At 39.5% G+C, this 24,244-nt stretch overlaps 1 protein-coding gene across 1 annotated transcript in view; it reads left to right on the top strand.

Annotated features, from left to right (window-relative positions):
- SETX (senataxin) overlaps window positions 1-20,401 on the top strand; it is a 28,394-nt gene extending 7,993 nt beyond the window's left edge. Inside the window, exons 8-24 of the mRNA XM_009694684.1 lie at window positions 328-4,896; window positions 5,764-5,863; window positions 6,373-6,549; window positions 7,234-7,463; window positions 8,001-8,168; window positions 8,760-8,913; window positions 9,664-9,765; window positions 10,262-10,374; window positions 11,090-11,161; window positions 12,373-12,522; window positions 13,047-13,154; window positions 14,040-14,227; window positions 14,604-14,696; window positions 15,317-15,481; window positions 15,970-16,068; window positions 18,499-18,586; window positions 19,634-20,401. Of these exons, the coding sequence (XP_009692986.1) occupies window positions 328-4,896; window positions 5,764-5,863; window positions 6,373-6,549; window positions 7,234-7,463; window positions 8,001-8,168; window positions 8,760-8,913; window positions 9,664-9,765; window positions 10,262-10,374; window positions 11,090-11,161; window positions 12,373-12,522; window positions 13,047-13,154; window positions 14,040-14,227; window positions 14,604-14,696; window positions 15,317-15,481; window positions 15,970-16,068; window positions 18,499-18,586; window positions 19,634-20,401 (7,344 nt within the window). The remainder of the gene's footprint in view (window positions 1-327; window positions 4,897-5,763; window positions 5,864-6,372; window positions 6,550-7,233; window positions 7,464-8,000; window positions 8,169-8,759; window positions 8,914-9,663; window positions 9,766-10,261; window positions 10,375-11,089; window positions 11,162-12,372; window positions 12,523-13,046; window positions 13,155-14,039; window positions 14,228-14,603; window positions 14,697-15,316; window positions 15,482-15,969; window positions 16,069-18,498; window positions 18,587-19,633) is intronic.
- The last annotated feature ends 3,843 nt before the right edge of the window (window positions 20,402-24,244 follow it).

Here is a 24,244-nt window from a genome sequence, read left to right as displayed (position 1 = left end):
GATTATCTGAGGTTAAATTATGTCAGCATAACAACATCTTCGTAGAGTTCCCAATGATTTTTAAAGGAAATACTGCTTTATACTTATTTCATAGCTTACATTTTAGGAAATGAGTTTCTTATATGTGTGTTAGTTTGATCTTTATTTTTTGCATTTTTTTAATTTAGATTTTGGCCTACATTAGGATAAGAGATGTTACCGTTTAATGAACATATATTTGAAAGAAAGTAACCTTTATGGCTAGGAAAAAAAAACCCCCACAACTGGCTGATTAGACTGTACAGATGTGCGTAATGAGGATGATGTGTGGTGAATTTATGTTTTCAGGATACTGGATGGAAGACTGCCATTTGTCCAGACTACTGCCCCAACATGTACGAAGATATGCAAACACTGGCTAATGTGCTTCAGTCTGATATTGGCAGAGAGATGCGTGTCCATCACAGCACGTTTCTGTGGTTCATCCCTTTTGTTCAGTCGCTTATGGATCTCAAGGACTTGGGTGTAGCATATATAGTAGAGGTCATTCACTACCTCTGCTCGGAAATCAAGGATATTCTCAATGAAAGAATCCAGCAGTGTGACAAAATCTCTGAATTTTTTCTCCTGATCTTGGTGTCCATTATTGAACTACACAGAAATAAAAAGTGCCTGCATTTGCTATGGATTAGCTCCCAAGAATGGGTGGAAGCAGTGGTGAGGTGTGCTAAGCTTCCAGCTATAGCATTTACACGGTGCACTGAAAAAGCATCTGGACATTGTGTGAGAGGTTCATCAGCGTTATCTTTACAAGCTTCTAACTCTGTGCAGCAAGCCTGTGTGCAGTTGATACGCAGCCTTCTTAAAGAAGGCTATCAAATTGGGCAGCATACTCTTTGCAAGCAGTACCTAGACAAACTCAATCTTCTTCTGCGAGGAAATCTATCTTTAGGTTGGCAGCTGAACATCCAGGAAACCCAGGAATTACAAATATGTTTAAGGCAAGTTATAAGAACTATAAAGGACAGACCATTGAATACCTCTGTGGCTGCAGGAAACAATGCAAACTCTACAACTTTGCCTGCCGTTTCTATAAAGCAAGAGAAGAGTGCACATGGTGATGGATGCAAGATGAGTGCACGTGGCAGAGATGACCTTTGTTCACCATTTGCTGTCATATTGAAGGAAGGTGGAGATGAAGATTGTCAAGAGAACTCGTTCCCTAGAAGAAAGAGTGCCTGGGAAAAAGAATGTAGAGATACATGTAAAAGTTCAACCTCTTGGACATCCACTGAAGGCCCCTTGGTGAATATTAAAAAGGAAGCTAATGACTTGACAACTCAGGAATGCATCTGCCCACAGAACTCTTTGGCAACAAAAGTATGTGGGAAGGTTCAGGAAAATGGGAACGATGATCTTGTGGTAGGGAAATACAATACAGACAATCAGTGTTTTAATCCAAGTGCCCAGCGTTCAGATTTCAGAAGAGGCGGAGAGTTGGAAAACAAATGTGAAACAGAACCCATAACACCAGTGCGTCTGGCTGCTCAAACTTGTATTGGTTCTCCAGAACATATTTGCAGCTCAGATATAAAGGAAAGCAATATGTCTTCTAGTTCCTCTTCAAAGTTCAAAGTAGATGCGCAGAGACTCATGAATTTGAAAAACAAGGTACAGAAAACTGAATGGCCCTCAAAAGTATTGCAGCTAGTGAAGCCACGTGACTTGAAAAACTGCAGTTTACCAACGAGTGCTTCAAAAGCAGAGGTAGAGCAGCCTAAGTTTTGCACTCGCTATCTTTTTACAGGCAAAGATTGTCATAAACATCAGGGAGCGAATACTGTGTGTGAAAATGAAATCTCTGTTGATACTCCAGCTTCAAGGAGTTGTGGAAGTATGCAGGAGAAAAGTGTCAACAGTGTTTTTCAGTCCAGACTGGTCCCCACTAAACAGGTGTCAAAAGGAACACCACGAACTTGGCCTACCTCCTCTAAAGATGAACCTGGTATGCAGGAAAATGAAGATGACAGCATTTTGCTTTCAGGGATTAGTGACACCTTACTGAAAAAAGTATCCACTGAAGAAAAATCAAATTCATTATTGAAGTCTGTGTTTAAGACAGACACTGACATGCAACCTTCAGACTGGGAACAGCCTAATTTAAATGACTTGGTTAAAGGTCAGATTTCAAAGACACTTTGTATGGATAAAACTTCAGCAAATGGCCATGTTCCATCTAGCTCTGAAAACAAGAGGGATATATCCAACCCTGCTTCTCAGATCAGGCCACTGTCAATGAAGTGTGAATCAAGTGACAGGTTGTTTGAATTTTCAGAATATTTCAAGAGAGAAAATTCAGTGGGGAAGAAAGAGGAGGATTTTGTGAAGGTGGCTTCTGAGGATCATACTTTGACAGACTCTCAGGTAGATAGAGAACTCAGTAAATTATCTTTATCTGCGTATGCCAAAAGTGTCAATTTTCTCTTTGATTCAAGCGAAGATGACTCAGTACATGATAATGTATGTGATATTAAAAGGAAAGTGAAAGGTGCTGTAAGGTCTTCCAGTGATGGCCAAAGTACTAAGTCTCCCTGTGATGCAGATTGCCTTGACAAAAAAGTCATCATAATTTCAGACTCTTCTGATGAAGAAAAAGATGTGGCTGACAAAGAGGAAACAAAAGAAATTAATAAAAATGTATGTCCTGAAAAGCAGCCTTCAACTCCCAGCTGCGTTTCTGATAGTGATATCAAAATAGAATCAAAGACAGCAAGCTCTCCCTTGTCACTGGAAGACTGTGAGTCTCAGTACTTTGAATTTGAAACAGAAGTTGATGTCTTTTCGGTTTGGCAAGATACTCAGGCATATAGTATGGAAGCAACTCAGGAGTATAAACAAGATTGTGTTTCAACATCGGTTGACAGATGTAATTCAGATGGTTTACTGAATGATCACACAAATGAATGGGGTTATGATGTGGATTACATAAGCGATGATACCGCGGAAGAAGCAGCGAACTTGATAGAAAAGCAGATAGAACATATTTCTCTTCAGAAAGAAGCTGATAATACAAAAGAAGTAACTAATTCAACATTGCAAGAATCTATTAGTAAGGGAAATGCAAAAGTTCCACTGGAGAATTTTGCAGACAAAGGTACTGTTGCTAAAGACTTCACCCTGGATTCAAAATTGACTGAACCCAGAGCATCTACATCTAACATTTCATTAGCTTCAAAGTTGGCCCTTAAGAAAAATAGCGCAAGCCCACGGAAGAATATAGCAAAATCTCAGGTAGCCAGAACTATTCAAAGAAGTCCTAAAAAACCACCTGTTCTTAAAACAGCACAAAATAAAAAACTACTTCAAAGTATGCCAAAAAATTCTCAGCCTGGCAGGTCAATGCCTGCTGTGGTTCCTCCAAGGAAAGTTCGGCAGTGTCCTGCACCAGCATCAACTGTAGAAAAACTTGGTCTGAAGAAGGCACCCCGCAAAGCGTTTGAATTATCCCAGCGCTCTTTAGACAGTCTAGCTCGCTTGCGCAGCTATGGCGAAGCTGCAGGGAGAGTTGGAGTTCCACAGAAACAGAAGATTAAACTAATTGCTCCTCAGAGTTTGTCTATAAAACATAATAAAAAACTCCTAGCCTGCCAAGACCTTCAGTTTTTAAGGCAGACAAGGCCCCAAAAAAGTGTCAGAATGAAAAATCTTGCAGGAAGTTCTGAGAGTAGAAACAAAAAAGTTAGCAAAGTGGATGCAAAATCTATGAAACAAAACCCTAAAAGTGTTAAACTGGCATCTGTTGCAGCATCTCTTGAAAACCCAAGAGAGAAAAAAAGGGAGGAGAGTGTTTTTCCCTCTGCCAGTGAGAGAAAATTTGAAAGCCTCTCTGTGGAGGAGGAGGCATGTGTCTCTAAAATGCCTCATTCTTCAGACTCAAGCAGAAAATCAGAGGATCACGATATGATGATTCCTCCTGTACCTGTGGATTCAAGTCTCTCTTCCACTGCACTTGGAGGTGATAAAGATGAACCTTCAGGAAAAGGTTGCATTGTCCAGCCTGAGTGTGAGAAGACAACTTCAAAAGAAAATGGGTGTAGACCAAATGAAAACAGTGAAGATGATGATGATCTGTTTTTAACTCAGTTAGATCCTGTGGATATGGAATTGTGTTCTGAGGAGGAAAGTGTTCAAGATGTTACTGTATCTAGTAAAATAACAGAGGAAATGGATACTGCTGAAAGTGTTCAGCAGAATGAATCCTTGACTGTTGTGAAATGTAAGTACAAAGACTGTATGGAAAAAGTGGAAAAAGCAGGGGAGTACTGTAGTAAGCATTCAGCCACCAGCTCAGGGGCAGATCACATGTTTGCCAAACCTCTCCTGCCACCTTCTAAAACAAGAAAGCCTTCCACTACCAAAATTTTCAGCTCAGCAAGTTCTTCACGGAGTGCAGCCTTCAGCAAGGATCTTGAAGATGTTAAAAAGCTACCACCGGCTTCAAAAAGCAAAGTGAATGCAGCAAAACCAGTGGTGGTCAGGCCACCAAAGGCAAAGGCTATACCAGTAGGAAATCAAACATGCAAGCATCCAAGTTTCAGTAATGTACCTCAACCACGTATTTCTGATAATGTTCTCCAGTCACAAAATAGACACAACAACAATGCTTCAAATATTTCCAGAAGGCCTGGCCAAGAAACGTATTATCCTTCCTTTCTTGGTGCTCAGCAACGTGATCATAGTATTTTTGTTAATGAAGTCCTGAAGTGGACTTACGAAATGTTTGCAAACTCCAGCCAGTTTGGACCTCCAAGTATTCTCCTGCAGTCTGTAGTAGCCTCTGTTCCTGTCCAATTTCAGGGATACAATGACTATTTTAATACATTTTTCCCCTTGATGATGCTAAATGCCTTTGAAACAGTAAGTAGCTATCTGCCCTTTTGTTTGTTTTCATCAACCCTAGTAAATTTTACCAAGAGGTTAAAAACTCTTTTATATCCTTTGTTTACCTTCTGAAAATGTTCAGATACAGATCTGAATAGAGGAATGATTTGGCGGGAATAATCTAGACAGTTATGTTTAAGACTGGGGACTGTCAGTGTTATTCACCTCAGTGAAGCCTTTTTTTTTTTGGGTGTGCATCCACAATAGCATGCAAAAGGAGGGAAAAAGGAGGTGTTTTCTTTTTCTTTATAGCATATAAAGCTTAAAACAGAAGTCTTTGTGAAACTGAGGTCTTTCAATGACAGTGTCTGTAAAAAGAGGATAAGAAAGTAATGTTTTGACTTACGTTGAGAACTTATATGAGAGGGTAGGTTAATCTAAGTATTTTTTTCCAAACATCTTAACTTTAATAGTTTTTAGTTTAATAGTGAGAAAACACAGTGTTGCTTCAATTAAAGTCTGTATGCTTTCAAGTTCAGTCATTGCACCGCTTCTGCTGTAGAAATAAGGTAGAAAATGAAGTCAATACCAGATTAATAGTGGTATTTTAAGGTGAAAATGCAATCAGGGGAGCTCACATTTGATTTGAAGAGCTTTGTAAGAAGGTATGTTAAATGGGGGGTGGGTGGGGAGGAAGCGCTTCATTTGTGTTTATATGTAATGTGTATGCATATATTAAAAAAAGAAATGGGTGAGCCTCTTCGATGTCTTGTACTTGACAGTCTGTTAGCTTTCTTTTATTTCTGCTTAGTATGTTTGTCCTTTGAGTGATGATAAGCTATTCTTCTGATACACTAAACCCTTCAAAGTATTTTTATTTAGCTTTTACTTTCCAACATGTAGCTGGCACAAGAGTGGATAGAAAACCAGAGAGTAAGAGAGAAGAGCTACTACTTCTACTTACAGAACTTCTCTGCTGACTTGAATACAGCAAATTTTACAGGTAAGAGGTTTATTTTTTATAAAACCCTCTTCTGATTTTCAAGAAGATAGTGCCTTATAATGAGCTAGCACTTACAGGCAATTTTTTTTTTTTATTTGCTTCAAATACATTATTTGCTTCAAATACAGAAAGGATCTTGAATTTGCTGTTTTACAGAATGCACATAACAGAAATACGTATTTTGCAGGGAATCTGTGCCTTAAGCATTCAATACAAAAAGTTACTTGATTGCTGTTGGAACACTTTCCATCTCACTCATTTGGGATTTTGTTTCAGCTTCTTTTGGTAAATAAAACAGTCCTTGACTTGCTCTGTTTTTATACAGTGCTATGGTCAGGCTTAAGAATGCAGGATGGAGTTAAAACTTTTCATAGTCTTCTACTGTAGCTTTTAATAGCTTTAAAAGTTAACATGGGTATTACTGAAGTATACGCAATATGTTAATCATATACTTTTATAGTCAGAAAGTAATTGTAACAATTTTCCTTTTAACGTTCTAATTTGGGTAGCTCATTTTCAAGAAAGTGATTTGGCAAGGCAGCTTCATCCAAAGGAGGATGACTTAATCTTTTTGGTGGTCCAAAAGAAAAAAGACAGCTTTAGGGAAGAAAGTGAGATGGAGAACCATATAGTGAACCACGTTGGTCTTGTGACACGATTTTCTCGTGCATCTGGCTGTTTAACTAGTAAGTAAATGGGACTGAAATAAAAGTGGGATTCTCCTTGGTACTGTAAAATGCTGCTTCATAGCTGGCTGTTGATAGTTGTAGTGTACCACTTACCTCAGAGGAAATGGGATGTAGAAATTCCACTGTAGCATGTCTGTTCCATGCTAGAAGCTTTGTAAAAGGCTGGGAACTGAAGCTGCAGACCTGCTTTCCATGTATTTTCCTAAGGAATTCCTTCGATACAGATATTAATACGTTCTGTAAGAACAGAAACTAATGATGAGTAAGTGCTCTGCATACATCTTTAGGCGTGAATTGCTGTGAGATACGAAGTGTCGTGAACTTCAGTGGTCTCACTGACTAAAATTTTCACTAACTTCTGGAACTGAAGTTGTGAGTTACCAGGATTACCAACTGTCCAGATTAATGTTGCCTGTTTAAAACAGTGATCTGAGTTGTTTTACAGACCACTTTGTTTTGGTTTTGTTTTGGTTTTGGTTTGTTTGTTTGTTTGTTTTTTTGAGTGGGTGGTGGTGGTTGGTTTTTTTTGCAAGAATTAGTTGTTGACTCCCTAATAGAAGGCAGCACCTGATTCTAGTGAATTCATTGAGTGAGCTGCTTGAATAACTTTCAGTTAACAAATTGGATGTTCTTTGAATTAACAATGTGTTGCTTATTTCCTCCCTCTCCCCCTTTTTATAGGACAAAAGGAGCAGCATACCGTCTGTCATCTTTCTGTGCAAACTCGAGGCAATTTGTCATTCTTCATAAACAAGCAAGTGAAGTGTGTGGTGGTTGGCTCCCTGGTGACCACACAGCGAACATTCAAAGGTCTACTGTTATTGAGCAGGAGTCCCCTGGCTAAACCCATCATAAATCCAAGTTACAATGACTTCTGTCCCAGAGATTTGCCCGTAGCTTCAGAAAGTGCTGTAAGTCCTGCAGCTAGAAGTTGATAGTTAGGGATGACAAAGTGGGCGTTTGGATCTCATGAGTTTTGCAGAACTTGTTTTGCATGTGAGTTTTTGGAATGACCAAGTGCAAACAGACAAGTTTCAAAAGTACTGAGGCACTGTGCTTTTCAGAGTCTGTTGGTTGGGTGGATAGAGAAGAGTCTGAGTTTGCTCAGGTGTTTCTGCTGTATTGACATAGATACTAGTAGTGTACTTTAAGGAGCTTGCTTTTTTTTTTTTTCCTTACTGGAGAGGTATCTGTTCAGGAAATAAGGTGTAGTATGGGAAAGGTAATGCAAAATAAAAGCGTGTAGAGTAAACGAAACCACCTTTACAGCTTTTGAGTCAGGGTTGGGTGTGCATCTAAAGCAAACCTAAAATCAAAAGCTTCAATGCGGTTCAAGTTTGAGTTGTATCTAGAGGAGTGGGGAACGTTCTGAAAATACATAAAATTAACATGGAAGGTTTGATCAGCATTAAGTAATTAATTATTTTTTCCCCTGTGTGTTCCTTCAGGCATCGGATATGAACGAATACAATGAAGATCAAAAGAGAGCCATTGAGACAGCATATGCCATGGTAAAGCAACATCCAGGACTTCCCAAGATCTGCCTCATCCATGGACCACCTGGAACAGGGAAATCTAAAACTATTGTTGGGCTTCTGTCTCGTGTTTTGAGAGAAGTAAGTGAATGTGATGCGATTGCCATGTGCTGGTGTTTGGTTTCCCAATGGAAGTCAGTGGTAGCTTGAACTAAATGGAAGTGTAGTATTGGTAGTTACTGGGAGTGTAATTCCTTAAGCTGACTTAACTAAATCTGTACTGTATAGGGTGTAAAGGTGGAAATAATACCTTTTGGGCGTCTTGGAAAACACTTATTTTACGGAACTGAAAAAGTAAAATCAAGAAAACATGCAAGAACTTAAATAGTAAAGTCAAGAAAACGTGTGCAATCAGTAGTATAAACACTTGTTACATAAAAAAACCTTAATATTTTGATGTATTAAAGAATGTTATTTGGCTCGTCCCATTTAATGGTTTGCATATTAGCATCCAGTAGATTCATCAAGTACATCATTGTTGAAGAGAATTTATGCAAATAGTATTAATACATTTGACTTCTTACTCAATGTAAGACATAGTTAAGAGATATTCAAGTGCAATAGTCTCCATGCTCGGCATGCTGATTAAGATGAGTGTACAGTCTGGCTTTTAAATCACAAATGAAAACAATCTAAAGAGCCTGATTTGGTTTATTGTTAATTAATCTACAGAACACTAGGAATGAGAAAACAACCCCCAAAAAATCCAAGATCAAGCCAAACCGTTTTCTGGTTTGTGCACCATCAAATGCTGCTGTTGATGAACTCATGAAAAAGATCATCCTTGCATTTAAGGAAAAATGCCAAAACAGACAGGAGCCTTTGGGTATGGTTTATTTTAAAATTCTGTTTATATGTTAAATAGACAAAATCTGAGGGAGAAACTGAAACAGTTGATTACATGCAATACTTAGAATAGCATATAAGCAGCTTTTTTTTCTTGTGGAACATGACTAGTACATACTCATACTGTTATTAATTTTAATGTGCTTTTCTAAAAGGTGTATTATGGTTTTTTAAATAAATTGCAATTTTTCTTTCTATAGATGTTCACACTTTCCTTATAGTGTTAGGTTCAGTTCACCAGTTTTTGAGTACTTAAACACAAGACTATTACCTTGGTTTTGAATAAAATCGGACTTTGCTGATCATGCTAAACAGACTGATGAAAATTTTGATGTATCAGAGCCTTTTACTTTTTTTTTTCTCCTCCAAGTTTGTGACTAATAAAGGTAGATGAATTCTGAACAAGGCATCTAATCTGTGGTGGGGAAAAAAAATCCTCATTGTAACCAAATGTTAATTTGGCACTGACTTATCAGCTGTGTTACTGATGGTACTCAGTAATTTTCTGACTTAGGAATTCTGTAAGTTTTAGATAAAGAAGCCTGAGAATAGGAGGTGGTTCTTTTAATTCAAAATAATACTGTTAAGTGTTAAGCCCTTGAAAAGCAGAAAAGGGAAAGCCTTGTTTGATATCCATGATGTTTAAATTTACTTTTTTTTCTTCTCATATCCAAGTGCAGAGATGATTGGAGCAATCTAAAAGTATTTTGACTCTGATTTTTGTAAACAGGAAATTGTGGTGATATCAAATTAGTGCGACTTGGTGCTGAAAAAGCAATCAACAGTGAAGTCCGGGGATTTAGCCTGGATAAGCAAGTTGAACATAGAATGAGTAAGTAACATGCAAATTGGACTTTTCTTCAGTCTTCTTTAAGAGCTTAATGATCTTTTACACTTGGGACTGTGTCCTTTAAGAAGGAAGATCTGGTAAAAGATTTTTCTGCAATGGTGCTTTATAAAGGATTGTTTTTCTCGGTCATAGTGAGAAAGTGTCAGCTTACATATGGCCTAAAATCTAAGTAAAAGCAAAGAAATAAGCAAGACAACTTCTTGTTTGGTTGTTTTTTTAAAAAAGAGATTGTAATAGATGCATGTTAAAGCCATCATTTTTAAGCAATGAGGCTATGCAGCACTTGAGAGCTGTAGTTGGAACTAAGTCTCATTATCTTCATTTTACAAGATAAGATCTCAATAGAAAAAGGGAAAATGCAAAAAAAAAAGAGTTTGTCCATTTGTTCTTAATAACTTAAGGTGCATGACTGAGAACAAGTGTTATTGTAACATAGTTTTTCTATTCCTCCTGTATGTTTTCCTTTGTTTTATTATAGAACGAAAACCAGCTGATTGTGACCAGGATATTCAGAAGAAAAAAGCAGCTCTGGATCAAAAGTTGGACATGCTGTCTCGTCAGCGTGCCATGCACAGATGTGAGAAGAGGGAGGTAGTAAGATAATAGTATTTTTAATCCTGTTTGGTTTTTGTGTTCATAACTGAATCCAAAAAGTAAAGAACTCTACCTTTTAATGATATCTCTGAGCGGTAACTGTCTCTTTGCCTGCTTTTTCAAGTAGCGGAAATGTTGGTTGGCACCACGAAAGGGAACGAAGAACATTACATCAGGAATTTTTTTTGTTTGTTTATACTAGTATTTTCAACTGGTTCATCATGCCACTTCTAGCTCTAGTGTTCAGTAGTCTTCGTTTGGTTCTGTCACCAGCTTAGTTCTTAGTGTAACTGTATTTATAAATCTTAACGATTTAATTTGATTGTATACTTCAAAGCTCTGGTTTTGTTTAACTGGAAATAGTAAGATACCTTGCGATCTGAAATTTTAGGATGTGTGTTGCACTCAAAGTTTTCCATTTTTTTGTCTAAAAGTCTGGCGTTTGTGCTCAAATGAACAGATTTCTGATGGTAAACAGTTTTCCCAGTTGCACAGAAATGTAAGATGTAGTATTGTGTGTTGCAAAGTCTAAATATGTTGGCAACTTTCTTGGAAACCGATCAACTTCTTCAGACACATTTGATATTAAAAGACAGTCTGAACAAGTCTCAATGTTTAGGAAATGAATTAGGGTATGGGAGGAAAAAAAGATATATGAAAAATGTGTGGTGTTAATCCTGATATGTGGTTTCTCTTTATTTTTTCCTCCTAGAGTCAAATGTTAGATGATGAAATTGGCAGACTTTCAAAGGAGAGACAACATCTTGCTTCTCAACTAAAAGAGGTAGGAATTTATATTTAAGGCAGCTCTTTAATAAATCTCAGCTAATGTATTTATGTACATGGTATGCTTTAATTGTGTTGGAGATTTGGTTTTGATGTGGCTGGGAGTATTTATAAAGTAGTAGGTAAATAGATAAAGGTCATAAGCTGAGTAAGTTATGGACAGCCTGGTGTGAAATCCAGGTGGATTCTGGCTGCATATTACGCAAAAAAAAAGGAGGGGGGAATATTCACTCTTACAGTTAAGGGTGAATTTTAAACCAAGTGTGGCATATTTGGCAAAGTAGTTAATAGAAACGTGCGTATCCTCATGTTCTAGGATGTATCTTCATCACCTCTTTCATGCCCCTTACAGTCCTACTGGAATTGAGATACTTTTTAAATATTTCTAAGTAAAGCAACAGCTGGAAGAATTTTTTGTGTGTGTGGAGATAGATAGATCTGAAAGTGGAAATAGGCACTTGATAGCAAAACCAGTAATTAAGGTTGAGTAGCATGAACCATATGAATAAAGGTTCATCTTTAATGAATATATGCTGACCCTCAATGGTCATGGAGGCTTGGAGTTACAAGTATGATGGCAAACTAAATTTTGCTCACACATAGTGTGTCTAGATTGCATAGCTGTAGAGATAAATGAATACTGCTTTCCAATTTGCTATCTCATTGGCGTTGATCTGTAATTTAAAGTGAAAGTAACACTTCAGTTAAGTCAACTTGTGACCTTCATTTGTAATAGTGGAGATAGTTTCATTGGGATGATGCATTATGTATGATATTCCAGTGCCTAAAAGGGGCTTACAAGAAAGCTGGAGAGGGACTTTTTACAAGGGCATGCAGGGATAGGACAAGGGGCAATGGCTTTCAACTGGAGAGGATAGATTTAGCTTAGATATAAGGAAGAAATTCTGCACTGTGAGGGTGGTGAGGCACTGACACAGGTTGCCCAGAGAAGCTGTGGCTGCCCCATCCCTGGAAGTGTTAAGGCCAGGTTGGATGGGGCTTTGAGCAACCCGGTCTGGTGCAAGGTGTCCCTGCCCATGGCAGGGGGGTTGGAACTGGATGGGCTTTAAGGTCTCTTCCAACCAAACCATTCTATGATTCTGTGATCTGTTTGGCAGTTAGAATTGTCCAGGCAGTTAGAAATTGCTCCAAGGTGGTTCAAGAAAGCTAAAAGAGTAGAGGAGACATGGTGTCCTGTTGTACTTGAAGGTTCGGGGGCACTCTCAGAAAGTACAGGCGGATATCATCTTGGAGTCCGACATCGTCTGCTGCACCCTGAGCACAAGTGGAGGAAATCTGCTGGAATCTGCTTTTTCACGGAAAGGACTTGATCCTTTCAGCTGTGTCATTGTGGATGAGGTCAGTAAAGCTATTTAGAACTACAGCATGTTCCACCTCTAAGGTCTGCCTTGTTCTCTGCTTTAGGGTAGTTGTGGTTTTTTGGCTCATGGTGTAATATATCGTGGGTTGACTGTCCCGTCCCCATCTTTTAACTGATAACCAGCCTGGGCTGCTATGTAGAGCCATGAGAAGAAAGAATAACTTGTAATTGCTTCTTTTGCTGACTTGTTTGGTGCTCTAGTGGTAGATGGCTTTTACTTCCACCATGGCTAAAGCATGGCTCTTGCTGTAGAGATTTCCAGATGGTTGGGTTATATTTATATCTGTTTGGAGAGCTCTGCATATTTAATAATAAAAGAAAAATCTGTTTGTAGTTTTGTATTAGGGAAAAATCCTTCTTTTTCTCTCTTTTAAAAAAAATTTTTGTAGAAGACTTAAAAAGCATTTGAATTATTCTGACTCTGTTACAGGAAATTTAACATACTTCTCTCCACTCCTTTGCTTACAACTTCTACTTTTTGTCCTGTTTGCATATACAAAAGGCAGGGCAGTCCTGTGAGGTTGAAACACTGATTCCACTGATCCATCGCTGTAATAAACTTGTTCTTGTTGGAGATCCCAGACAGCTCCCGCCTACTGTAAAATCAGTAGTAAGTGTTCAAATTAGTTTTTTTCATGCTATCTAGTAGATAAAGTATAAGAACAGTATTTATAGAAAATATGTAAAAGGAAAAAAAGTACACTTCAATATCAGATCAGGATGTGTATCAGATAACAGCTTTTGCCCTGCAAGTTCAGTCTCTGTTACGTGGAGACCCTATCAGTACTGCCTTCAAATGTGTGAATAAAGCTAACACAGATGTGCAAGTGCAACCTCTATAGACTTTCCTGTGTAGCTTGGAACTGATCTCGTGCACCATTAAGAACAGCTATGGCAATGCAAACTTCAGTGCAGCTTGGGACTTGGTTTGTGATGGACATTGTGTTGCGGGAGGCTTTGTTATTTCATTATGTGAGCTTCAGTTGGTGGCACGTTCCCTAAGAAATGGAGGATGAAGACTACATGAAGCCTTCCTTTACCCTACAGATGTGTTTTAAGGATGAACATATAGAGGCACTTTCTTGTATCCAGCAGTAAGGAGGACTGTTTAAACATCTGATAAAGAAAGGAGGAAAAACAGATTCTAGAAGGGTAAATTGTCCAGAGGCCATGTGCTCTTAACGAGATCCCACCTGGAAGATCTTGCTTTTCAGTACTGTTGATGTTTTTAAAATTTTACTATGTTGTGACTCACAAAGGAAAGTTGTCTTGCTAAAGACTACACTGACAAAAATTCAGATTTATGCACGTGATCTTTACTGAAGTAATAAGACTAACACAAATAGAAAATTGATGTGCAAGTAGTTGTCATTTTGTCAGTGATTTAGAAGTTTAAAAGAAAACACCGAATAGTTTTAAGTCCCAAAAGCGAATTCCTGTCGTTAATTTGGGACCTAATTCCCCAGAAGTCAATCTCATGTTTTCCCTCTGGCAGAAAGCTCAGGAATATGGTTATGATCAGTCCTTGATGGCACGCCTGCACAGACACCTGGAGGAGCAAGTGCGGAAGAATGTTTTACGAAGCCTGCCAGTTGTGCAGCTGACTGTGCAGTACCGGATGCACCCTGACATCTGCCTCTTCCCATCCAATTATGTTTATGGCAGGACTCTAAAGACTGACAAGTGAGTAGCGCTCTGCTCTGCTTTCTGAGCAGGGGATATTTCAAAGAAACCTTCTCGTATCAGGATATTCTTTTGAGTCTAAAAATTCGTGAGATTGTAGGGGGGGGAGGATGTTCTAATGGGAGAAAATTTGCTTTCCATCTCTTGTTAGTACTGGCTGTGATATGTCAGTTAACTAGATCACTTAAAATTGAGCATACTTACTGCTTAGAGTTCATTTTCAGGCCTCAGTATATGCAGGTAGCAGTGAAAATTAAGGACTCTGGGGGAAAAAAAGCTGAAAATTGCTTGTATTTGATAACTATGGTGGAATTAAATGAAGTATCAGTTCTTAGAATTTCTGTATGGTTACCTAGTATAAAAATGTTATTTACAGAGCAACAGAAGAGAACAGATGTTCTTCAGAGTGGCCATTCCAGCCCTACCTTATTTTTGATGTAGGAGATGGTCGTGAGGAGCGAGACAATGAGTAAGTCCTGCATTCTACTTGGCCAAATTTTAGATTTGCTGAGGATTAATTACCTGCGGAAGAGTTGTCTTCTCTCCTCTGTTGTTCCCAATATGCATTAAGTAACCAGAACTCATTTTCAACTTGATTTAATTTTACAAAACAGCAGATGTTAAATGTTTTTAGTTTTGTGTTTGTTTTTTTTAATCTGAAACTAGTTTTAATCCTGGTTTGACTGTCTATTAGATGCCAGTGAATGCCTACAATCTCTGCTAACTCTAGTAATGGGTTCTGAGTTCCTGATTTTTTTGATGGGTGACTTCCCTTTCACAGCTGCATGCTGAGGTAATGCCAGATGGTGGCAGGCTCAGTCCTCCCCTTTGCCTATTCTGTAAGGAAAGCAAAGCTATGTAGTTCTGAAGGAAGGTGAAGTGCAGCCTTTTGCTGCTGACACTTCTCGTCGTTGTTAGCCCTCCTCAGGGCCTGCTTGCAAAGTTCTTTGAGCCTTTATGCGAAGGAGGCTGCAGAAGTTCAAGACAAGGGGCTTTGACTTGCAGTCCTACTACAAATTGGGCTGGAGCATTGAATTTGAAAGAGTTGTCAAATGAATTTCTGTAATGTTTCCATTGTGTCTTGTTCAGCTCTTTTAGTAATCCCCAGGAAGTGAAATTGGTGATGGAATTAATTAGAACAATTAAAGAGAAAAGGAAGGATCTGGGTCTTCGTCGCATCGGAGTAATTACCCCTTACAGTGCACAGAAAAAGAAAATTCAAGAACAGCTGGACAGAGTGTTTAGGAATAACAGGTAAGGACACTGTGAGTCTTCAAGTGGGACTTGGCTCTTGGATGCTAGCCCTTTGTTTATCCTCTTGAAATAATGGCAAAAACTCAAACTTTTCTGTACTACTAAAATCTGTGCTTAGTCATGCCTTTAAAGGGGACGTGCAAGCCATTTGCTTAAAACGGGCATGGCCTCTTTGTACCACTTCTTAGTTATTACATGTATACGTGCTTTGATTATATTGCTGTTCTGAATAAAACTGATTTAAAAGAAAATGTGAAATTCCAAGCTACATGGACCTGAACAGCTTTACAGTAATGATGCTGGCCTCAGAAAAGTAAATTCAGCTCTAGGTTCATACACTGAATCTTTTCATACACTGAAGCAGAAATTTGCCCTGGGTTATTTTGACAGATGGTCATTAAGGATAGTGTTTAGGCTATTTGCATCAGTGTGTTGCTTAAAAATTCAATTAGCATAATTTAGCGGATTGCTAATTCTTTCTTCAACAGCCCAGGAGAAGTGGACACAGTGGATGCATTCCAGGGACGAGAGAAAGACTGCATCATAGTGACGTGCGTCCGGGCACACAGCACTAAAGGCTCAATTGGGTATGTTTCTCTTCAGTGATTTGCAAGTCCCATTTCCAATGATGCTCTAGATAGAATCGTCATATTTTTAATATGACCAGTAAGAATTACAGAGAACAAGTCACTACAGCCAGCAAATTAAAGGGTATCTTAATGCATGAATTAATGTTACTGGTTTGAGATCTTTGAACGAAAGGGACGTGGAAATGTTAAGTATTGTGTTCTGCGTTGCCTGCTGATGAATTTGCATGGCTGCCTTAGCCTGTTGCTGTTTCAGTTTGGCAGGATTGGTCTTGGGAACTTGGTTCTTTGCATTAGTACTGCAGTACTAATTTTTCTTGTAGCTTTTGATATGTACTGTAACTTTCTGAATGCGACTCTCTTAAAATGAAATCCATTTTCTGTGACTGTGACTATCCTATTAATACAGCATTCTGTCTGAAAAAGTATTGTTAACTAGTTATGTGTGTTGTTAAGAATGTGATGCAGACAATCTGGGTCTTTGATTTGTAGATGAACGTGCTTGTCTTGAGTTAGGAGGAGATTTGCAGGAAGTCTTGATTCAGGATTGCAGATTTGATGATCTTACATGTGTTTTTCCCGATCTGAAACGGAAGGAACTAGATACTGGGTGTGCTGTTTCACCCCAGACCGCTACAGCAGTTGCTGATCTGTTTCTGTAACTTACAGTTCATCTTTGTTTAAAAAACAGTAATGGAAATATGCATTCTTACAGTTCCTTGGCTTTTAAGTTGGGAAGTCTGTTCGCATAAACAAAAATCTTTTGTTTCTACATACCAGGTTTCACTAAGCTACTTATGTTTCTCTGATACTAATTTTCTAATTGCTAGATAAAGGGCTTTTAATTGTGCTGATCCATGCTACTTTGGGAAGAGAAAGAACCCAAATCCTATAGTAAACAACAGTGGTGCTTTTTGGAGATTAAGAAATCTGGTTGATTGAGCTTGGAAACTGAAGGCAGCTAGAACCTGCCAGTTCTTTTGGCTGCCATGGGACTTAACCTCTATCTGTTCTTTTGGAAGAAAACTTTCCAGCTTACTGTGTTGCAGGTTTATATATTAAAGCTTTGGCAGTGAGTACCTTAGAAGCTGTACATACTGATGACTTGGATGTCTCTGTTTCAGGGTCAAGTGTCATTGGCAAGGTGTGATGGGAAAGTTTGCATCACCCTTACCTATGATCTTGTAGCTCAGCAAAGTATTTTGGTCTCCAAGGTTACTGGTCCATTGCATAGATGCATTAAATTTACTCTGAAAGTAACTTGCATAGGGAGGAGAAAACTCCCAGGAAATGACAATGGATTTTTTTTTTTTTTTCCCCTTCTCGAGAGAAATAATCTTGCTGTCTTTGAGTTTTAAAACCCATTAAGGATATTTAGTAGTCTTTAAAGATCCCTTCCTCCCCGACACCCCGCCCCAACCCTCAACCTACAGATCTATAAGACGTGTCATGCTGGATCCACTCCCCCGGTCTGCTTCCTGCCTCTCTCTCTCTTTTCCTACACTACCCAAATTTTCTGGGGTGGCTCTGGGGCTTTTGCAGTCTTTACTGTAGGGGTTGTGAATTTGCTGAAGAGCAGGTCTCAGTGCCGTGACCACAGTATCGGGCGTTGATGTTGGACCTGCCTAAACTGAGTTGTACGATGACTTGACTTTGTATTGCAAGCTTCGTTAGTATAGAAAATAGCATTTTGGGAGCTTTTTAATTAGAGAAATAGTTTATATTAGTTTCACAAACCTTTTTTTGAATTTTGGTAAATAAACCCTAACAGAAATCACCCTTTAAGAATACGCTATTTGTTTAGGTTTCAGTACCTTGGTTTGTGGTCCCACAAAAACAGACTAGACCATTTTCATAGTGCGAATACAGACTTTCTTCTGCAAGAATATATCTTTTACTCTTGAAGCATGACAAAGCAAAAGTCTTCCTTCATGTGCTTCCAGTGCAGGTCACCTTTAAAGTAAAATATTCATGTCCAGTGTTCAGTATTTCAGTAGAAAATTTTCCCACTAATCATGGTAAATATTATTAATCTATTTCAGTTCAAGTCAAAAAGAAGCTTAAAGTCTTGATAGGTGAAGTGAGGTTGATGTCTTCTGTACTTTGAGGAACATTTAAGGAAGCAGTGGTTGGCATTAAGAGGGGATTTGCTTTAAGAAAGGAGACATCAAAGGCAAGAGCTGGAAAGAACAGGAATTCCCTGCAAGGAACCAGAGTGGTGAAAGAAAGAAAATGCAATTCATGCAAAGCCCTTCACGTAAGGCAGGGCTACTGCAGTGGGATGTGGGAATGGACCATGAACTGCCACCGCCTTTGTAACTGCTCCTGTTATCTTCATTTCACTGAAACTGAATGTTATCTCTCTTTCTCATAACACTTAAACCTGATGGAAGAAGTAGTTTAGGAGCTTAGTTTTGTCTTGTCACCCAGGTTTCTGGCAAGTCTTCAGCGTCTGAATGTTACAATTACCCGAGCCAGATTCAGCCTCTTCATTCTTGGAAGACTGAAAACGCTCATGGTAGGTAAAGTGCTAATCAAATGATCTTCTGTGATCCACCCTTTTAGGTCAAGTCAGGGTTGGGGAAGTGAAAACCATCCTCAGACTACTCCAGTCTATGAAAGAGGACCCTTTTCTGGTATATTGTTAAATTGATACAATCCAGGCCTCTCAAGGGTTCTCTTTGAAAGCTTTGGCTGTAACTGTCATAAAAGCTTTAAAAAAAAACCAAAACGAAACCACAACTGTTTTCCTTCCTTCCAAGAAGGAACGTTAGAAATGATTCTCACAATATTTTTTGTAACTAAATTGTAACGCAATCCTTTACAATTCAAGTTTAGGGATTGTGAAAAATCTTCTCTCTGTGCGTAAGACAGGATGATGGCAGAGATAGTTTCCTGCTTGATCCTTACTGTTCCCCAGCTATTGCAGTTGTCACTGGATACTTGAGCAAGGGAAATTATTTTAAAAAACCAAACCACCCCAAAACATGCCCCTGATGTTTAGATTATTGTTTTTAACACTACTTTGTGTAGTCATGTGGTTTCTGAGGATACTCTTTGCTTATACTCTTTGAAACAGGTGTTTCTGAAACAGAACTACATATTTGGGGGGACTACAAAGGCCCACTGAATGTGTAGGGGTGCTTTTCCATAGACTTACTGTCTTACAGTACCTGATTTTTAGTCTTTCTCCAAGGGTGGGGGTGTTAGCTGCACCACTAGAGGGCATTAAAGCCGTGTTCCTGTTTCACTCTCTGTACGAGGGAACTCTTCTGGCCTTCGTAAATATAGAAATTGTCATTTTAAGTGGTAGCTTACTGATGGTTGAAAGTACCTTCCCTGTGTTACAGCAGCCAGAGTGCCTATTGCTGTTTTGCAAGTGAAACATAAGATTCTTCCGTTCCAGAAGGAACATAACAGTGGTTTCCGTGACAGTTGTGTCAGGTACCTTGATTAAAGGGGTTGTGCATCCTCTGACACCTCTGTCCATTTGTGTTGATTTCTTTCTGATAACTGTTTTTCTTTTTTGGGGGGGGTGGTGGTGTCTTTTTTTTTTAAAAAAAAGGAAAATAAAGACTGGAATGAGTTGATTCAGGATGCTCAGAAAAGAGGTGCCATTATCAAGACATCAGAAGAAAGCTACAGGAAAGATGCTGTTAAGATTTTGAAGTTCAAGGCAACAGTACAGCCCCCAACCAAAGCAGGGACAAAGAACTCTCCTCTGTTGCAGGCTTGTTCTTCCAGTAGCAAGAGGGGTGAGCTTGCAAATCCAAGAGAACTCACCGCTGGCACTGGCCACGTGGTGCCGCAAGGAAGCAGGGGGTCCCAGCAGCCGCAGGGGGCTCGGGCTGCAGACCCCAGGAGAGGCAGTGACTCCGCAACCGTGGAGGCTCCATCACCTCCTGCTGATCCAGAGAAATTTTTTTATCCAAGGCTGGCACGTATGGCTAGTAGAACTGAAACAAAAGGAAAGGAGCAGGCCTCGAAAGACAGCAGTCGGTCAGCCCAGAGCAATCGAGGATCAACATCACAGCGAGGCCTTGATGTGTCCTCAGCTGCCAGGGATCAGATTTCCAGAACAGAAACTTCTAAGAAGCCCCAACGAGCAATGGGACAATGCGACGTGCCTTCCACGTCACCTTATGCAGCTCGGCATGAGGGTGACCAGAGGGCTGCTGTATCAAAAAGCAGTTCAAAAGCCCACAGTGAAGGAGGTCAAAGTAATAGCGGTAAGCGGAACAAAGACTATCGTGTTTCAACGTGGAGAACATCAGAGGAATTGCCAGAGAACACAGAATCAAACAGTGCCAAGCGAAGAAAGACCTCTCACTGACTTTAGCATTGGCTATTCCCAGATTTTTGTCTAGCAAGGACTGTATTTTAAATTATTTAGTGCACCTGGAACTCGCTTATATTGATACCACTACTATCAGTACCATCTTTTTCCCATCCTGCCCCTAATTGTGAAGGGGACTTCATAACTGACAGTTGATAGCTTTGAGCTTTTGAAAAGAAAAGTTGGGTAGCTGCATTGCTTGGAAGAGCAGTGACTTTTGTCATCTAGGAAGTGAAAGTTGTAAATGTTTAACGGTGTATATTTGTACAGCATACAAAATTATTTTAAGATTTAATTTGGCAAATATATAGCTTCTTGTTTCCTTGTGCAAATGCTAGTTTCTTAGTGATGTAATTTTTTTATAAAGAATCAGAGCAAAGCAAAAAAAAAAACCCCAAACAACAAACAAAAAAACCCCTAAAATCCAAAAAAACAGCCAGACTTCTTTTTCCCTTTGCACTATTAAGTCTAATTTATTTGATAGCAAAGAGTGAATGTTGAAAGTGTGGTAGCAGTGGTTCTTCCTCTTGCCCCACAAGTGTCTCAGGAAAGACTGAAGGCAAATGTACATTGGTTGAATGGAGAGAATTCTACTTACTTTGTATATTTTATTGCCTGTTTTTATAGGAACAGAAAAGCTTTCGTTTATACAACTGTGCCTTGAGTTTTGCTCTTGCTGCTGCTTCATCAGTTGGAATCTTTTTCTTGTTGCAGTGGCAACGCAAACTGCAGATTAAAGCCTACGAGGTCTCTTTTGTCCCAGTTGAGTCCACGTGATGAATAATCAACAGCACTGTGGAATCTTAGTCAAGGATCTAGTTAACACTTATTGGTAATGACACTCCAGTTTCTCTGTGTAGAGCTTCTGGAGATCTACACAGATAAAAAGGGCAAACAATTCATTCTAGGTGTTATTACTGGGTTCTTTCCACTGTGTTGATGAAGAATACATAACCAGTAAACTGGGGTGGGGGGAAATAACGAACTTATTTTTAAGAAAAGCCTTCCTCTCATCGTAACATTTCACAATAAAAGTAGAATTATTTCTACTAAGAATGTCTTTGGGTTACTGTGAAGTATCACTTTCTTTTTCTGGAGTATGTGTCTGCCTCAGGGAGGTGAAGAGCAACATTTCATGTGCACAGAGTTTTGCGTGGAGATAGTCTAGCACGCTTCTGCTTGAGAACGCAGCACCTTGCCATGTTAGTACAAGTTGGGTGTGTTGTGAGCGGGCCAGGTTGCTATCTCCATGCATCTGCGTTGAAATACGGCCTGCTTATGAAGCAAGCACTATCCTGCTGTCCCTTGCTAACTGACTTAATGCTTAATCAATATAATACCTGTGACTTTTCTTAAGCAACTGAGCTGCCAGGCTTCTCTGGCCAGAGTTTAGCCATAATTTTTAGTTATGTTTTCTGTCCCGACACGTTCATTGCAATGATGAGTGTTAGCTTTGTCCTTTTAACCTGCTGCCAAAGAGGTACGTGGGATCCAGTTCAGTGAAATACAGGTGCCTTACTGTATAAAACATCAGGTAGTGGTTCAAACTCTAATTGCCGGTAAAACTTACATCCTTAATGCATCCAAGCCCAGAATAAATGTGCTTTACTGCTACCAATGGCATTGTAGGTGTGTTGGGAGGCTTTTAGTTGCTGTCTCAGACTGCCCAGCTCACTGTGCTGTGTAGTACCGGGCATTTTAAGATAAGAGGGGAGAATCTTTGAGATGCCTGTGAAGTGAAATCAGCATATGTGCGTTGTTTACCTTCAGTTATTTATTATGTTGCAATCGTAATCGCTTCAGTGAACCCTGACCACCTCTTGTCAGCAGTATACGCTCTTCTGAAACTGCTGTGATGCTTCCTCGATGTTGTGTACCTTGTGTCAGAAGGAAGGCTGCTTGAATGGATCTGTCTGTCACGAATTGGACATTTCGGTCACTCCCACATCACAGAATCTATGCCCTGTGTGTTATCTCCCTTTATGTTAATAGGAATATTTAAAAATACTGTCATCTTTCAAACCTCTTGCCTCTTCAGGGCTGTGCTGACCTGCCTGCTGTTTCTACTTGGCACGTTAAGGCGGCTGCTATTCTGCAAACGGCTGTAGGATCCTATAGCTGTGGAAGCCATTTAGACTGTCTTTATGTAAATAAAGTGGGGCTGGCAACAGTGTGAATGAGGAAATGCTTTTCTGGCCATTAAATACAATTTTGTCAACAGAATGTTTCTCTGAAACTTTTCTTCTGGTTTTCTTTCTCCTTAATCTGCATTCCAGAACATGTTCTTCTGAGACCTGTGCTTGTCACATGCTGGAAGGAGTTTTGTTTTAACATTTTATTTGTATTGTATTTTGTACACAGCACATAGGTTGTGTACTCTATAATGCCTGTATTTTTCCATAAGTCATCTTTGAGGCGTGGTCAGTGGCTCAGACTTTTTCGCTTATTTAATACTAGATTTATCTGATGTAAATTGTCAGTCTTTCAGCGGTAGCTTATTACTGCCATATCAGTCTGTATCATTAATGGTGTATAATAAAAAATGTTTGGGTTGTTGCATTTAGGACCCTTTTCCCTCTTCACATACCACTCAGTAGGTTTGTAGTTTTAATTAATATCCCCCCCCCCTTTTATACCCATAACATGGAAAACCAAGCAGACACCAATCCGAAGCACACTTCTCACTGATTAAAATAATCGGTTTGTTGCCCAACACAAATTTTAAGTACAATTTTCATAATTTCTCTGTTGTTTCCATTGTGTGTTATGAAATCCGGAGTAGCGATGGACAGTCGGTGGTGGTAAGCTGTGCGTGTGGACTTGCTTTATTCATTTCATACCACCTCAGAACCAGGGGCAGTCGGAGGAGGTTGTTCAGTGATTGTTCTCTTCTGCTGGGTGTTAATGTCAGAAAAATCAGTAAAGAAACATACTCAACACAAGCTTATGTAAAACAGTTTAATTGGAGGTTGTGCCAAAAAACTTTGAAAGAAGCAATATTCAGGTTTTTATACAGAGGCTTCCATGCTTCTTCCAAGCTTGTCAGCTTAATTCTCAGTGCAAAACCAGTTCCCTCTGTGGAACTAGTAGTCTTTGATACCAGTAGGAAGGGAAAGTCTCTTGTAAGTGTTGGACTATATTTTTTTTCAAAGTTTGGGGTGTTTGTTTGTTTTGGTTTGTGGGGTTTTTTTTTCAAATTCTTTGTACATAAAATAGGCTTTCCAGTAAAGGTGGGAGTATAATTCTGGTTTATTCGTTTTTCCTGTAAGGTTTACTGTAATTGTTTTCCATGTCATTACTCCTAATCATGGTGATGTGAGAACACACCGGGTATGTATAATGATGATATCTGAACAGGTACTTGCCTAATAAGTTTTTCTTATGTTTCATTGTACATGCACTATGCTATGGAGTGCTGGCTTACCTAATGGTGACTTGATCAGTTGTACCTACGGCCAGTACAGTTGTGTCTGCGGCCCCGCCAGAGGACAACCAGCAGTGTGCAGGAGCATTAACCCACTCCGGGAAGCGCGGGAGGGACGGCGTTCGCTCCTCGGGAACGCCGAGAGCTGGTGGTGCCTCTGGAATGAGAGTGAGAGTCACGAGAGCTGTGCCGTGCCGTGCTGTGCTGAAAACATCCGCCTGTCCCAGTTTCTCACCTACATTCACGCTTCCATTGCTGGTAGTACTGGTGGGGCAATGAGTTTTTACAGGGCTGTCTCCTAGATAAGCTGAGTGCAGGAACTAATCAGCAGCTGGGTCTAATGGACGGAGGCAGAGGAGCTGGGAGACTGAGTTGTGCAAGGCGTGCAGGCTGGCGAGGACTTTCCCTCGTCCTCG

The sequence above is a fragment of the Cariama cristata genome, unplaced genomic scaffold, assembly GCF_000690535.1.
Source record: "Cariama cristata isolate BGI_N322 unplaced genomic scaffold, ASM69053v1 scaffold15212, whole genome shotgun sequence".
Lineage (NCBI taxonomy): Eukaryota > Metazoa > Chordata > Aves > Cariamiformes > Cariamidae > Cariama > Cariama cristata.
This window is presented reverse-complemented; position numbering and strand designations above follow the sequence as displayed.